This window comes from Toxotes jaculatrix, chromosome 20 (genome assembly GCF_017976425.1).
Source record: "Toxotes jaculatrix isolate fToxJac2 chromosome 20, fToxJac2.pri, whole genome shotgun sequence".
Lineage (NCBI taxonomy): Eukaryota > Metazoa > Chordata > Actinopteri > Toxotidae > Toxotes > Toxotes jaculatrix.
Window position 1 is genome coordinate 20,655,549 of NC_054413.1, and position 15,712 is coordinate 20,671,260.

General features: G+C 45.5%; 1 protein-coding gene across 3 annotated transcripts in view; it reads right to left on the minus strand.

The window, feature by feature from the left end:
* col11a1a (collagen, type XI, alpha 1a) overlaps positions 1 to 1,679 on the minus strand; it is a 66,562-nt gene extending 64,883 nt beyond the window's left edge. For all 3 annotated transcript variants that reach the window (XM_041065821.1, XM_041065820.1, XM_041065819.1), the window contains exon 1: positions 1,375 to 1,679. In XM_041065821.1, the coding sequence (XP_040921755.1) occupies positions 1,375 to 1,489 (115 nt within the window). In that variant the 5' untranslated portion in view covers positions 1,490 to 1,679. The remainder of the gene's footprint in view (positions 1 to 1,374) is intronic.
* Positions 1,680 to 15,712: the final 14,033 nt, after the last annotated feature.

Here is a 15,712-nt window from a genome sequence, read left to right on the forward strand (position 1 = left end):
CTGTGCAGATAAAAGATGCTTCCTAAATCTCTGCCTGTATCTGTGAGCAACAATAAATCCTTCCAGGTTTGTCTATAGGATAAGATGTGAGGCCTGTGTAATCCTGAACCCTGTGGCCTTTATGGCTGCAGGCTAGGCCCGTACGCAGGCCTGCTCTTTGAAGGCTCTGAAATCATAGGGAAGTGCAACAAGGACCATCATCAAATAACTGCTCAGTACTTAGAGGGGAAGCATTCCCACCGCTCACACAGCACAGCGCTGTCCTGCAGTTCGCCAAACATCTAAGTGCAAAGTTGAGGGAAGAGCTGGGCACTGAGGGGGAGGGAGGGAGGGGGGAGAGGGGGGCTTTGGGCTTCGGTGTGGACCAGGGCACTGTGGAGATAGGGTGAACCTGCCTGACCACTCAGTCCCCTGTAGACACTGCGCTCTGCTCTGACAGGTTCCAGATCCACTGAGGCCTGTGCACAAATGTACTCCACATCTTTATTATCAGAACACCATCCTGTCTGCTCCTTCAGTTACCCACCAACCTACGGACAGTCTGTCCTCCACTTCAGGTGAAGGATCACATTCACTGCATTCATTCAGAAAGAGACCGATTCTTCCTGCCACCGACAACCTACTGACAACCTACTGACAACCTACTGACAACCAGGTCAACATAAAAATATCATAAATAGCTCACAACTCATTTCCCTTCGGCCTGACAAGAAACACCAGATTAGATGTTCACATGGCTTCAGCACAGTCCGGCACTGGCCCGTAACATGGACCCAGACTCAGGCTCGGGCTGAAGAAATCCACCCTGCTAACCGTGTCCACATCCACCCAGCGGACCACGGTTCAGACAAAGACCTTCTTCTCAGCCCCGGTGAAGGTTAAAAAGCGGGGAACGCTGCTCTGTTGTCCTGGTCTCTGTGAGCACATACCAGCGGCTTAGGATGAATTTAATTAGGCGAAGTGTTTCGTCTTCGGGGCGGACGCTTTCATTCATGCGTAAAAGTAGCCCGAGGTAAACGGAGCGTTAATGAATTTTGCGTTTTGGCCAACAAAATATGTGCGCCTCAAGAAACTACCCCCTGAGAGCACGGTGAGTCTGAGCTGCCTGCAGGACAGAGCCTCAGCGTCCGCCTCACCGCAGCGCAGCGCAGGGCACGGTCTGACCGTGGCTCAGTCACAGGTACCGGGGCTAAGCTCGCCTTAATGCAGCTACGGGAAAAACACACGTATATCTAACTATGAAGCTGTATCCAGGTAAACCAGTTACTCCCCCAGTCTCCATCACCAGTGACCGAGTTTCTGAGCCGGTCGCCGCACCGTCCCCCTCCAGCCAGACAAAGTTCATTAGAGAAGTTTGGTCCCTAGTATTCTTACCTGCTCTGGCATTAGCAGCCTGGAGAACCAGGGTTACAGTGATGAGTGCGGTTACAGAGGAATCCATAAGCCACCTTTTCGTTTTCCACCTTGTGGACCACCTTTGCATCTCCATGGTCGGGCGCCCACAAGTGAATAAAACTTTTGGGCGACTTCAGGTGATTTTTAATGACGTCCCTTCCACAATCCCGAGTGATGATGGAAACTGTCCTACAAAAAAGCCATAAGTGAGGAGTTTTAGCCTCTTCTCTCAGCCACAACGAGGCCCCCGATCCTCCTTCCCAGTGCCCAGCCTTCACAGTGAAGGTATTCGGGCTTTAACCAAGACGCACTGAGTGCAGTCGGTACACTTGGTGCGTCCACGGACAGGAGGGCTGGGCAAGCTCCACAAACCAGAGCCACGATTACAGGGGAATGACAAGGGAACCAGCCCCCGATTAGCAAATCACGGGGCTGGAAATTCTCCTTCGGGTCCACCCATTAGCTTTGTAATGCGCCCCCCAGTCTCCCCCGGGTGCGTCTGAGGAAAGAGGAGAAGAATAGATCAGGGACAGAGCTGGTAACGACCTGGACATGATGGACTGACAGAAGGACGCAGGGTGTTTCTGTTACAATGATCAAATCCTGTTCAGACCTCCACTCTTTCACCATATGAGTTACATATGATATTTAGCAAAGTCCTGAGTTTCAATAAGACTCTTCACACTTCAATCAATTCATAAAAATGATTTAACATCCAAACAGTCGCCTGTGATACACAACAGACCAGAGCACATAAAAACCACACAAAATTACCCACAAATAAAAAAAAACTCACACTGCTGAGCAGAAATCAGTGCTGTTCACTGGCTCTGCTTTAATCCAGGTGCCTGAGGATTAGCATTAATTGTCTGTCTGTCACTGTTCCAAACACTAATGCAAATGTTAGGTGGAGTTAATGGGACACAAACAGATAAAGGAGAATTTGGATCTTTCAGGGAAACAGATTAAAGAAAAGAAGCAGAGGGATGAGCGAACGTTTGGAGTATCAGCACAAAGCAGCCGTGTGCTGTCTCCACTGTCGCCAGCTCTCAACACCTTAAACACCTGTGGGAGATCTTGGACAGTGCTGTCCACCACCGTCACCAACGCACCAGCTGAGGGAGTGTCTTATTCTGCACCGTGTCCTGGTGCACTGAAGCTGCTCTGGAGACTTTGGTGGTCCAAAAACTTCATGTAGGTTTTTCCTGTTTCTGGCTTTCTATCAGCAGGTCATGTAATAAAATGGAGGATCTTTGCTGAATGCAGTTCTAAAATACCTGTGCAGGCCTCCCATTATTTTATCTGCATTGCTCTCTTTTCACCTTGACTCCACCTCATTGTGAATGAATTTCTCATTCAAACAGCAGAAGAATGGATCAGTTTCCTTATCACTGAACGGGTCTACAGGGTCTCAGTGCAGGTGGCTTTTAAAAGCTACCTGCACTGAGAACACAGGGAGTCATCTGCCAGCAGTGTGAGATAACTCCACCTGCTCCCAGTGGTTTCCCCTGGTTTCCTGATAATCTCTGTGTGAATATCCTGAAATGAGACACAAAAGACAAGTGGACCGAAACGCACTTTTGAACAACCATGAGGAGTGAATGCACGGGGACCAAGGATTCCAGGGCTCCTCATCTAATGGCCTCTTAGAAGCAGGGGTCACTCCGGAGCACAGTCAGCTCCTTGTATCTCTTGGCTCGCTGCAGTGAAGGCATGGATCCTGACCAGCCTCTGTCTGTCAGCCAGCTCGTCCTTCCCCGGCCAGCCAGACTCAGCCTGTTTCCAGCCAAGCTGTATCAGATGCTCCTCCTGGATCCTCCCAGCACAGAAATGAAAGCCTTTTCTCTGGGATGAATTGGTGTCTGGGCAGAGAAGGTCTCATGCTACATGTTGTCCTCTCATGGTTCAGAAAGCACGGGCAGTCATTCCTGAAGTGGGCTTCAGCGTGGAGGTCTAATTAGTCCCAAGTAAAATTAGTATAAAAGCTGTCTCTACGTTTGGATTAACAGGAAATGATTCCAATTAAAGAATGAACAAGTGCTCGGCTTTGACTTTTCCTGACTTCTCCAGTTCATGAAATAACTGGCAGACTTTATACAGTCGAGTGTGCACCTCAGAGGAGATATTGGAAATGGCCAGGCAGTCAGTAATGAGCGATGCAGCTGAAAGACGCCGGGCAGCAGCAGATGGTAGCCTGAGGGACGGCGAGGCGTGCACATGATTAGACGTTTGCTGGTTTGATTTCCTGTCAGATGGAGAAAATCTGGACAGTGAGCAAAGCACAATCCCCCTTCATTCAAGAAACGCTGGCAGAACACTCGCAACCAAAAAAACCCACAGTTCCTCTGTTAGAGGAGCATCACGATGAAGCTCAGAGAGCCACACTGTCACAGCAGCAGCTCCAGCGGCGTCACTGAGCTGTGGGAAGTTGGTGCTTCAGTGCGATGATGCACGGTGTAGCTGTCACAGCCGTGCACTGCACAGCGACACGTCTGACTCACTAAACTAAACACTTTGCATTTCATAAGCTACATTTACACAGTTTGAAGAGCTGAGCTTTGTGACATTCAGTCAGGTTTGACCAGCTCCCATCATTACTGCCGACATGTGTGTGTAATTGTTATCAGCTGTGACTATAATAACAATCAGCCTTTGTCCACAGTTCTTAGTGTCTCCACTAATGAGATGGCCCTAAAACCAACAGATAACCAAGCCAGCTAACTGCTGCCAGACAAGTGATGAATAATCTCTTTTGCTGTGCTGTCTGCTCTCTTACTATTGTATCAGTGGTTCTGCACTGGGCAAATAAAAATACAGCTTTAGTATTTAGACTGAATTAGACTAAAAACCAGAAAAAGAGGCTGAATAGTGGGACGGGTCAGATAAGATTATATTTACTCAGCAACTGGACAAGAAGAAGAGACACATCAGCACACACCAGCAAGACAACAACTCAGGAAAATGTTAGCTGGTAATTCACTGAAGAAAAAGCAAAAATACTTGTTGACAGAGTCTTAAAGCTCCAGCACAGGCGACGTTTTAATGTATGTATAACACAGGACATTACGTCCCACAAAAAGAGCCCTGCATATCTGTGAGACGTGTTTATTTGGAATAATAGAAGCAGGAACGTTAAAGTGAGACGGGTTCTTTTCCCTGCTATGAGATTTTACCTGACATGGTATCGAAACACAAGCACTTTTCACAGGCACACTCAAACCAGCCACCAGCCACTGTCTGTCACTGTTTACACTCACAGGAGAGTAGAAAGAGCCCTTTCTTCACTCTCACTCCAGCCCTCTGTCTAATACAAGCAAGAAAACCTTCCCTCACTTCACTAACATTATTTTTGGCTTCCACAGTATTTCATAAGGATAAATACACCTTATAATCCTGTATCAGTTGGTAAGTTTAGTCATCGTGGGACTGAAATGCTTTTATTAGAAGCCTAACCCAGTTTTGGGTAATTTGAGGTACTCTGTTTGGAACACAGGCCTTCATTTGTTTGAAGGTTTCTGTGCCAAGCTTTTGGGTTTTTCTGGGGGATGTATTTTTGCCATTCAAATGACTCTTCCTTGTCATACACTGCACCCTGCCAGTGACAACCATGTATTTTCAGCGTGGTTTACCGAGCAGCACACCACAATTAACATCTGGCTAAACGCTGTCTCCATTTTCAGAGGGCTCATGCAGACCCAAGATACCCAGCTGTGTGGAGATGGAGTCAGTTGCTCATCTTATTTAGAATAACATACAGAAACATGACATGAAAAGACAGAAAACAGAGTGAATGGATGTGAATAGAACAGCAGAGGCTGGACATGTCCTCTCTCATATGAGACATCTCTCAAATGTAAATCAATGTATGATTTACTAACTGTGAATGGATCCGATCGATCAAATCAGATCGGAGACGAATGTTTGTACATGGAAAAGCTTCTCTAACAGGTTTCTGTTGTTCTCACCGCCTGAACCCACAGGTCTGTCTGAACCATGCGAAGAAAAAACATGAATGTCATGAAATAAAGTGAGCCGAGGCTGGGCCACAGGTGTTTGTAATGGGAAGCAGCCTGATGCCACAGCGCAGAGAGAAAGGAAGCTGCAGCCAGACATGCAACAGGCCATTTAAATGTCTCAGAGTCAGGAATGTCCTTCTGTCTCAGCACTGTGCCGCTGAGACACATCTAAAGTGAAGTAAAGTGTGATTTCACGGCTGCTGCGATGCTCCTGTGTGAGACGACTTGATAAAAGGCTCAGTGTGTCACCCTGTGGAATAATGATCGATGGCATCCTGATCTAAGTTTGTCTTTGAAAACAGGACAGATCAGTCCACAGTGTTTGGCTGTGCCATTAGTTTTAATTCTCATTTGATCATTCAAACCTTTTTTAAAGAGCTACTCTACATTCATCATTTTCTTTAAGTTCTTCATGGACAGTTTGACTGCTACTCCAATTTACCCATTAACAGAACACTTTATCACCCAGTGCACAGCTCTGCTTTCAGCCAGTTGTGAAAGAGCTGAAGGTAAAGCTGTATATTTGCACCACCTGGCCGGGGCGGATCTCCAGTGAGCCCTCAGGAGGTTGCATGACCTTGGTATGTGAGCCTGTTAAAAAACAGACAGCAGATATATTCTGCAGCAGATATACTGTACAGCCTCTGCTCACCTTTCTTAGTACAGGTGTCACAGTGAAAGTTAGAGGTCCACACCGAGAGTTTGGTCTGTTCTGACACTGCTTTGGTTGGACGCAGAAGAAAAGTTTAGTGAAGGTCATGGAAAAACGAGCTGCTGACTGCTGCAGGGGGGAGAAAGCAGGGAATCACCCCTCTGAATGGGAAGATAGAGGGACTACTGTGACTAGAGGGTGGGTGGCCTCAACTAGCTCTAGCTCTGTGTGTGTGTGTGTGTGTGTGTGTGTGTGTGTGTGTGTGTGTGTGTGTGTGTGTGCCATCTATCATGACTCCTGCACAGATTTATGATTCAACCAGAAACTGGGCTTAAGCTTTCACAGCAGCAGCAGCAGGAAACAGTGGCTGTGGATCTCCACAGTCACAAACTGCTGCTCTGCTGTTTGAGTCGACACTGGCTGCAACACAAACACTGAACACTGAAACTCATTATAATGCCAGCGAACATGTTTCCAGTTTGCTGCAGAGGTTTGCTCTTCTCAGCCGACTCTGACTAAAATCGTCTTCCTCACATTTCCTGGTTTGCTCTGTGGGCAGTGGGAGCCAGGCTCATTCACAGAGCTCCCTCTCTGTGTCTGCCTCCCCCCGACCCTGTGAGCTCTGAGAACTGTCCTGGAACAGCATGCACCCACAGGGGTGGACCTGAAATACTAGAGCAATGTGTAGAAAACGTATGAGCTCAAACTGTGACCTGTGGTATTTCATAGGTAGACACGCTAACTTTCAGCTCTAATAACCTTATTAATTGTTCAGCCACAAAATGTGCTCAAATGTGTAGACAGAATCTACAGGAACAAAGACAACTTCATACAGTCTGAAGACAAACAATCAACAAACCTGGACACTGTAAAAACATCATGGTGATTTGGCAGCAACTTGAAATACAAAGGTTTCTGTTTTGAGAGTCTGGGATGTTGAAATCCACAGATTCACTCAGAGGCACCAAACGTTTCAGCGAAGCGATGACACATTTTTGACAAGAAGTAAACGTGACAGAGTATTCACTGTGATGGTTCATCTACTGTATGTCAAGCAGCTTACATGTTTCTGCAAGTTGGTGCTCATACCACACAGTCATGACTTGGAGGCAGCGGCTGTAGAATCACCCCTTTAAACCTAAAGCACATTACAAAAAGAGTAGTGATGTAAAAGATTTTCAATTTGCAATAAACAGGATAAAACATAGAGAACATCTAAAGCAAAGCAATTTGCTCATCTGCCTATTTCTCACTGTTCACATTATTTTCTGTTTTTCCCAGTTGATTTGATTTGACCATGATATCTCAGTAGACTGTTGTCCCTAATAATTATCCAACCACAACTCAGCTCCAAAAAACTCAACGTGTCCCCAGGATTTTATAGTGGGACACAGAGCAGGCCCGTGTCCATCCCTGTGCTAAATTACCACATTTTTACTAGAATTGTAAGTATTAGGATTTTATCACTTGCACCTAAATACCAGTAAAATGAAGTCTCATTATTTGTCGGTCCACCTGTGATTATTTTGTAATGTATTCTGTAACTGGAAAATACATGGAAACAGTCCATTCTGAAGCTGTGTGAAATCAGTCAGTGTGGAATACAGCACAAACTAACAAATAAAACTGTGCCTTAAACAGTATGGATGTAAAAAGAAAGCATCTTTACAGACCCTCTTGAACTTAATGACATCTTGTCACAGCTTAATTACATGAGAACTCACGAGCTAACTTAAGGGTTGTGAGTCACCGTTGTCGCCGCAGTTTTAAACGCATCAGTTAACAAACTACAGGAACTTTTGACTCTAAACTCCTGGTTTTGGCCACAGACTCTATAAAACATGGACGTAGCACCCGTGACGTCACCCATTGGTTTCGGGGAGTCGGTTCTGTGACCAAACCATGGGCATTGGAGCTGCGCCATCTTGGATTTTAGTGGGAGTGTAGTTTCCATATTTGACGGAGAGACGGTTACTCTACGGGTCAGCAGCGGTCAGCCGGCCGAGAACCCGGCCAGTTAGCTCGGAGCAACCGAGCTAGCGTAAGGCTAATCAGCTAATCAGCTAGGCTAACGAGCTAAGCGGCAGCTACATCCACCACAGGACAGTCCCCGAGTCCGACCCGATTAGCTCTAGCCCGTACGACCGCGACACACACAAGCATACAACAGAGCTCATAATGTTGCTGCTGTGTTTTAAACATGACTGTTTCAGATAGAGGTTTTAGGTGGAGCTGCAGGGTTTGGTGGAGCTGTGGGGGGACATTTATTTCTAGCCTGTTATTTAACTGTGAAACAATCATTATTATTTCATATTAATAAAATATATTAAAACGTTAAAAACATTAGCCTACAGTTACAGCAGCACACAAACAACAGCAGCCGCTGACTGACGGAGCTGCTCTGTCCATGCAATGTCGGACTTTTTAAACAGAAAAATGAGACCAAATAAAATTGTTGCCTAGTATTCACACAATAAACGGACTCTGAGAGCACGGAACACACCGCAACAGCGTTCCTAACATTAGCTGCTCCGGTCCTCTATCTGTATCAGCAGCGACCAGAAATCGGCAATGAAGTCATAAGCTAGCGGCAAAATATGCTAATACATGCTAATTAGCGAAAACATCCAGGTAAAATAGTGAGAAATTTACTTACCGAAAAAACTGCAACACAGACTCCTTCGACGGTCGGTTAGTACAGTCTACACTACAACAAGCCATACTGTCACAGAAACCTATCCGAACATTGGCAAACAAACACGGACACTGCAGCCCCTGTCCACCGTTGGTAGGTAGGCAGGTAGCCGGAGGCCTCTGGATGTAGCCGCCTAGCCCAGCCGATGCTTTAGCAAAGAGCTAACTGCCAGGGCCTGTCTATGGAGCTGCCACTCAACGTAACCACACCCTAATTTATTAAGCCTAAATAACACTAAAACGGTTGTGGTACAAAAAAATCCCTCCCCCACAGTGTTCACGGAGGTGGAAACTATCAATAGAGACCAAAAACAAAAAATGTACCAGGCTGTAAATGTTTTTTTTTAGGCTGTAAAGTTGGCTATTTTAACATAGTGGGGTGGGGGGGCAATGGAGAATTGCTCACTTCTGGAGCCAGCCCCCAGCGGCAGCCGAGGAACTGCAGCTTTTTGAACGCGGAAGTGATCCTCACTGTCAGGTGACTGATTGAAAAAGGACAGGGTATCATGCTGCTGTTGGGTACAGCTGTCCTGGTTGACCTTTGATCCCATCGGGAGTTTGGTGAAGAGGTCACAACACAGCTCAAGAAAAGACATGTAGCACTCACCTCCGGCCTGAGCGGCCTGTTCTGTTTTACTCAGTCAGGCTGTAGCAAGTCACTGAGCATGGCGCCCGAGGCCGGCCTCCAGCACAAACCCTCAGTGTTCAGGTCGGAAAATCTCAGCTGCATTTTTTTTTCATTAGCAGGTATATTAAAGATGTAAACTGATAATAATTTAACTTAGTCTTCTCCTCACAACACGTTCATGCTTTAGAAGCTCCATTAAGCTTCATTGATGCTTAATGCTGGCTGAAATATAAAATAAAAGGTAGATGTCTCACCTGTTTACTCACCTTTGTGACTGTTTTCAGTGAAAATGAAGCCACTTTAAAATGACCTTAATGAGACTGAGCAGCTGTTACAATCCTTAAAAACCTTCTCAGACAAAACAGCCACATTTGGATCAGCTTTGTCTCATCAGCAGCAACAACCAGGTGTAAACAATTAAGGCATGTGTGTGCAAAATAGTGAAAAATAAAGAATCTCCCTCTGAGAGAATTAAAGTAGAAAATGAATACACTCAGCCAGCAAGCTTTAACAGCTGTAACTGAACTGATAATAAAAATGAGGCTTTTTATGATTAACCAACTGCAGCCGGCCAAGAGAGCTGGTGGAGACTAGCAGTCGAGACATGGGGAGTTGTGGGAATCTTAATGCCACATTCTGACATCCTCCCCAATTTAGAATAGTAGGATTATCCTTAACTCTAACCTTGGTGAACTACAAACCTCTTCATATCACTTACATAATACTTTGTGGATTGTGGCTGTCACGACAGGCTGCAGGTGGCTGTGGGAAAAAGGTAAATGAAAGGAAGAGCTAAGGCATAAGCCTAATTGAGGATTTATTGCAGGACTGTGGTATTAGACTGCATTAGGTTTAGCTGGGTGTTCCTAATAAAGCGACAGCTGAGTGTACATTAGCAGTGGTGTGAGCAGGGCTCTGTCTGGAATCACTTAGAGATGTGAATTGTCTCCGTATGTGCAGTCTTTTGTTACCAATGGCATTTCACTCTCAGTGGGTCTAGTTTGTGGCTTGCTCCCATGATGTCAGAGCAATGTGGAGTTTTTCTCTAACTTCACTCTGGTACAGAGATGTCGCTCATATTTGATGTGAGATGAACATGAGAGCAGTCAGAGATTCACTCAGAGAAACGCTTTGGAAGGATGGGAATCGCTGCTTAAAGCTGTAATTTTGCTGGGTTTTAGGTGTCAACAACTCTGAAGCATGTTTAGAGGGAAGTATTTTGTGGTAATGTCGGAATGCACTGGAGATAAAACAAAATTATATCTAATTGTTGTCTTACATGGAAAGATTTCAAGCAGAGACCAAAAACCAAAACTGTTACATGCTCACAGCCTCTGCTGTTAATCCATCTCTCAGTAAAACCAACTTTAAAGCGTCTACAATGTCCCCAGAAAACAAAATGTCTCCTACAGAAGAAGAGGAAGTCGCCTGCTGTAGTCCATCCGTCAAACTCAGGCAGGTGCCGTGCATCTTTGGGATAATTAGCAGCTTGGAGAGGGCAGTCTGGCTGAAGCGGTGAAACATCACACAGGATGTCAAAGCAGCGCACAGGGTACGAGACTCTTCAGTAAAATTGAGATTAAGCGACCTCTGAGCTGAAGTAGAGCAGCTGTGTCACAGTATTCATTTTGGTTTCTGTGATGAAAGTACAGTTTGGTGCTGTTTTCACTGACAGGAAGCAGAAATACTTTAGTTATCAGCTGACGGTTGATGCAGGAAGCATGCAGTCAGTTACATGTGTTCACACTAGTCACAGTCACGTGTGTACACTACCAGTATCAGATGGGTTGCCATGACACAGATGACCATGATACCCAGAGGATGAATGACTTTGGTGACCCACAGACTTTTCCTGACTCAGACTCAGAGCTGCAAACATGGCTGCAAAATCCAGGCCTCAAGGACAAACTGAAGGATGGTAGAACAGTTCCCTCCTGATTTCTCATCACATGTACTGGTTACATGAGACATGTCAAATTCAAATGAGCGAGTGAGGGAATGGCAATGATTGGTTAGCGCTGTGGGCTCTAACTCTCAGAGGAGACTGAGGAAATGTAATGGTGTCGAAACAAGCTGTTGAGTATGAAGGACATGTTTGAAGTGACATTTTAATGTGCATGTGATTCCACATGTTCACATTCATGTGGCATAATAATGTGTTGAGCAGACGCCTGTGTTGTCTTGGATAATGAAAATCATCTGCAGCACTGTGATTAGATAACCTGCAGAGCCTCCTCAGTGCTGAGCTCTGTGAGCAGCACGCCTTCGAACGACTGCATGTATCTGAATTTACTTTTGGACCCGGACTCTCGCTACCGTCAGTCATCCTGTAACTTTGACCCTGAGCCATTACTCTGCAGATCCTTAGATGGTATCTCTCTCTGTGGTTGCTGGTTTTCACTGTTGAGGTCTGCAGGCAACATTCCTCGCATTCTGCCTCGATCCTGGATTCCCGACCTCCCCTCACCCTCGGCGGTTTCTTTCCACAGTGGGTGACACCGTGTTTGATCCCTGCACACTTCTTACCTTTCTCCACTGAGCCGGCTCCTACGTGTCCAGGAAGAGAGCAGGTAAGTAAACACATGAACCAGTTTAAGCCTGTGCAATGGGAGTGCAGGCTGCATTAACTGAGGGCTCTCATTACCATTAATCATAGAGAGCAGGTAAGAGCAGAAGTGTGTGCACTGGTCAGACATAAATTATCTCTTGTTGGAAATCTGTCAACGTGGATCCTGAAGTGGAGGAACCTGGAGCTCAGCTTCACCTGTAGGATCACAGACGGTTGTACAGCACTGAGACTGTGTTACCTGTCTGCGGTGACTGTAGCTGCTGCCTGCATCATTCTGGGATCTCTGATGTCTGGTGTGTATTTTGTGCATGTGTGGGTTGATGCTGAACCTACATATCATGTAAACTGAACAGGCTGAACTTGGCCATTTCCTCTACATCACCATCTATCAAATGCTTTCAGGGACGTGCTGATTAAACAGAGACTAACCACAACTTGTGTTATTTCTGACTTAGCCTGCTCTCTGATCAGCTGTGGGGACTCCTGAGAATTAGAGGTTAGCTCAGAACATGAATCCACCACATGCCATGATTATCAGCCTCCGTCGCGTGTAGCTTTAAGATGCACATCACATCTCTGTTCTCAGCACGGTTTAGGTTTAAGGCCAAAACAGAAATCATCTCTTATTCCTCCGAGGTCTCTGACGCATTTCATGTAACAAAGAGTGAAATGATGACCAGCAAACGTTGAATCAGACAATAAGAACTATTGCATAAATTCTAATAACAATAAAACAGCTTAATATCAACAATACAGCACATCTGTCGGCCACATGAGTTTTCAGTGCGCAGATTGCTTTGTCATCCATTCTGAGTTGAATTAAACAGTATAAACTGTTGCTGGCTGAAATATAACTCATGTACATGAGCAGAAGGCAGCTGAATCCAGCAGAATGCTTTGTCACGGTTTCGTTAGCACTGAGTGTCCAGTGGGCGCTAATAGTTCGACTGGGCTGAACTGTTTTTTGTTTTGTTTACTAAATACTAAAACTAAGATGAGACAAGACAATTTCCACATCAAATAAACAATGAACAATAGAGACTGAATGGTCTTAATGACTCCTGGATGGGTGGCCATGAATCCTGCTGACTGATTATCCCTGATGTCACATTTGTTTTTACACACTTTATCTTGAGGAACCAACTCTTGATATTCAGAGAACAGCAGCAGATGGAACGTGCATTAATTCACATTTTTCTTTTATAGGTTTTAACCCACGTCACTGTGTCGCTCTGACTGGGGTATGAGATGGTGAACCTGGTACACCAGCATGAAGACTCCTGTTCATCTGTACAACATCTGTGGAACTCTGTACCGGTGCCAGACAAGATGCTACCAGTAGACTCCTGATCAAACTGTCAAGTTTCCACTGAGCTGACCAGTAACCGTAGGTGGAACTCAGTCTTCTAGCTTTAGTCTGTAGAGTCTGACAGGTGATTACAGAATGTAATCATTAAACACAATCAGAAGAGGAAGAGTCAGAGTCAAACATCTCAGTCCCTGATGGCTCGTCTCTCCGGGAAAACACCGGGAAAGTCACAACTTACTTTGTGCAAACACATAAATAGACTGTTCAAACGATGAGCTTGGCTTGTACACATCTGTAATCATGAGCGGTCAGACTGAAGAAGGATGACTGCTCTGAGAGAGAGCAAAGCACAGACCTGAAACCCAGCTCACGGTGCACTGGCATTCCACACCGGCCCGAGAGATGGATTCTGTCAAACACTCACACATGCACAGTGTTAAACAGACACACAGGAAGAGGAAGGGAGGCAGCTGCCGCCTCCTGATGCTGTTAAAGGAACAGCCCAACATTCTGAGATGAGAAGCTTGATACGTCTCTCACATCAAGCTGAAGCTGGAACCAGGAGGAAACAGCTGGCGATGTGCAGAGGTAACCAGACCTGCTGACCAGCACCTCTGAAGCTCACTGAGCAACACATTACATCTTGTATGTTAACCATACAAAAACCAAAGTGGGAAGATTTTTGGTTTTACGTGGGGACTGTGTGAGGAGCTATTTCTTCTTTCAGATGAGGTTGTTAAAAAAAATACAGGACACAGAGGAAAACCCCGTCAACCCAAACTGATAAAATAAACTGGGTCTTGTCTGTGACGTATTTATCGAGGCACAATGGAGGCATGATACGCTCAGGACGCGAGTTCTTCAATGCAGTTTCCATGCAGGCTGCTGGAAATACACACTCTCTTACCAAAGAGGCCCCCGCTGCTGCATTCATAGCCCCAACCATGAAAGAGTCCATTTAAAGCCTCAGAGGCTGGACCTGACCTGAGTTTACTGTCTCGGGTGAATCAGCCTTCCTTCCCCCTGTGTCCAGTCGATCCAGACTGAAGGTGCAGAGTCTGAGCAGATTATTCCGATTATTCCGTTTATATTATTTTGTTTTCAGATAAAATCATACTGTGGCTGTTCAAGACAATAATGATCCTCATAAAGTGTTTCTATTGTTTTTTTTATGAGAACTGGTTCATTCTGTGTCAGTTCAAACGCTGCAAACCACCATCAAACTTTTTAGGCAGTTTTTTATTAGTGCATCTCTCAAACTCACAAACAGGGATGGATGTGTGCAGTCGCCAGTTTTTTTTTTTTTCATCTGAGGCTTGAACCTAGCTGGAAAGTATTTGTGTGGACAACCTCAGAGAGGAGATGAAATAGTGGAGAGACATGAGCAGAATTTTGAGTGTTGACCTTATTTCTAAGGCAGCCATTTTAAACAAACAGGTGGGAAACTGTGTTTGGAAACTTACCATCAACATTAAAGCAACATTACTTCAACACATACCAATGCAAGATGAATTTATAATAAAATGATATAATGCCAGACTTTTACTTTCTGGGCGTTTTCCTCATTTTTCCTACAGTTGCCCCCAGTTTAGAAATGACCATGTGGTCACTGTGACCTCTGACGCTGCCCGCCGGCCTGGGGAGGGCGTGGAACCAACCAGGATTCATTTAAAGGAACGTCTGCATGTAATGAGATAGTTATCGCTCACAGTGATGAACCCTCAGAGAATCATCACCTGATTCTGTGGTTCTGTTTCAGTTCACTCTCACTCTCTCATCAGTGTCAGTTTCAGCAGCAGCAGCTGTTTTCAGCAGGAGAGCTCTAATAATCCACTGAACACGACCTGCGCAGTCTCTAACCACGTCACTGTTTCTGTAACCAGTAACCACCGCAGCATTTTGGGAAATTCAGTTATTTTCTGTGTCACTGAGATTTAGATATTTACATGCAGGCCTCCTGTATCCAGTCCTTGTGCTGGATAAATCTTAATCCAAAGCATTTATCTTTTCATGGGTAAATAAGAAAAACCCACAAAATGTAAAGTCTCTCTTTAGGGTGGGTGTGAATGCTAAAACCATGAAGGCCTCATGATGTCCCTGCAGAAACCTGGGAGTGAGCTCACAGATGATACTCTACAGCCTGTGGAGGAACAGGGTAGTTAGCAGGAGAGGTAATAACCCGTCTGACTGAACAGCCTGAGAAAATGAGCACCATCAACAGACATTTAGAGGAGAGGGGAAGTGTCTGCCTGTGTACACTGATCAGGTTTGTGTGTGTTCCTCACATGAAATGAAAAAGAAATCGCCTCACATTCTCACAGACTGTCACCTGAACGGAGGATTCTGTCAATGAATCAGCACACTCAGCAACGGTCCTTCTGACTCTGGGGGACTGGACCTGGTACAGTCGGTGTCCACCTCCTCAGGTGTGGCAGACATGATGTTTGTC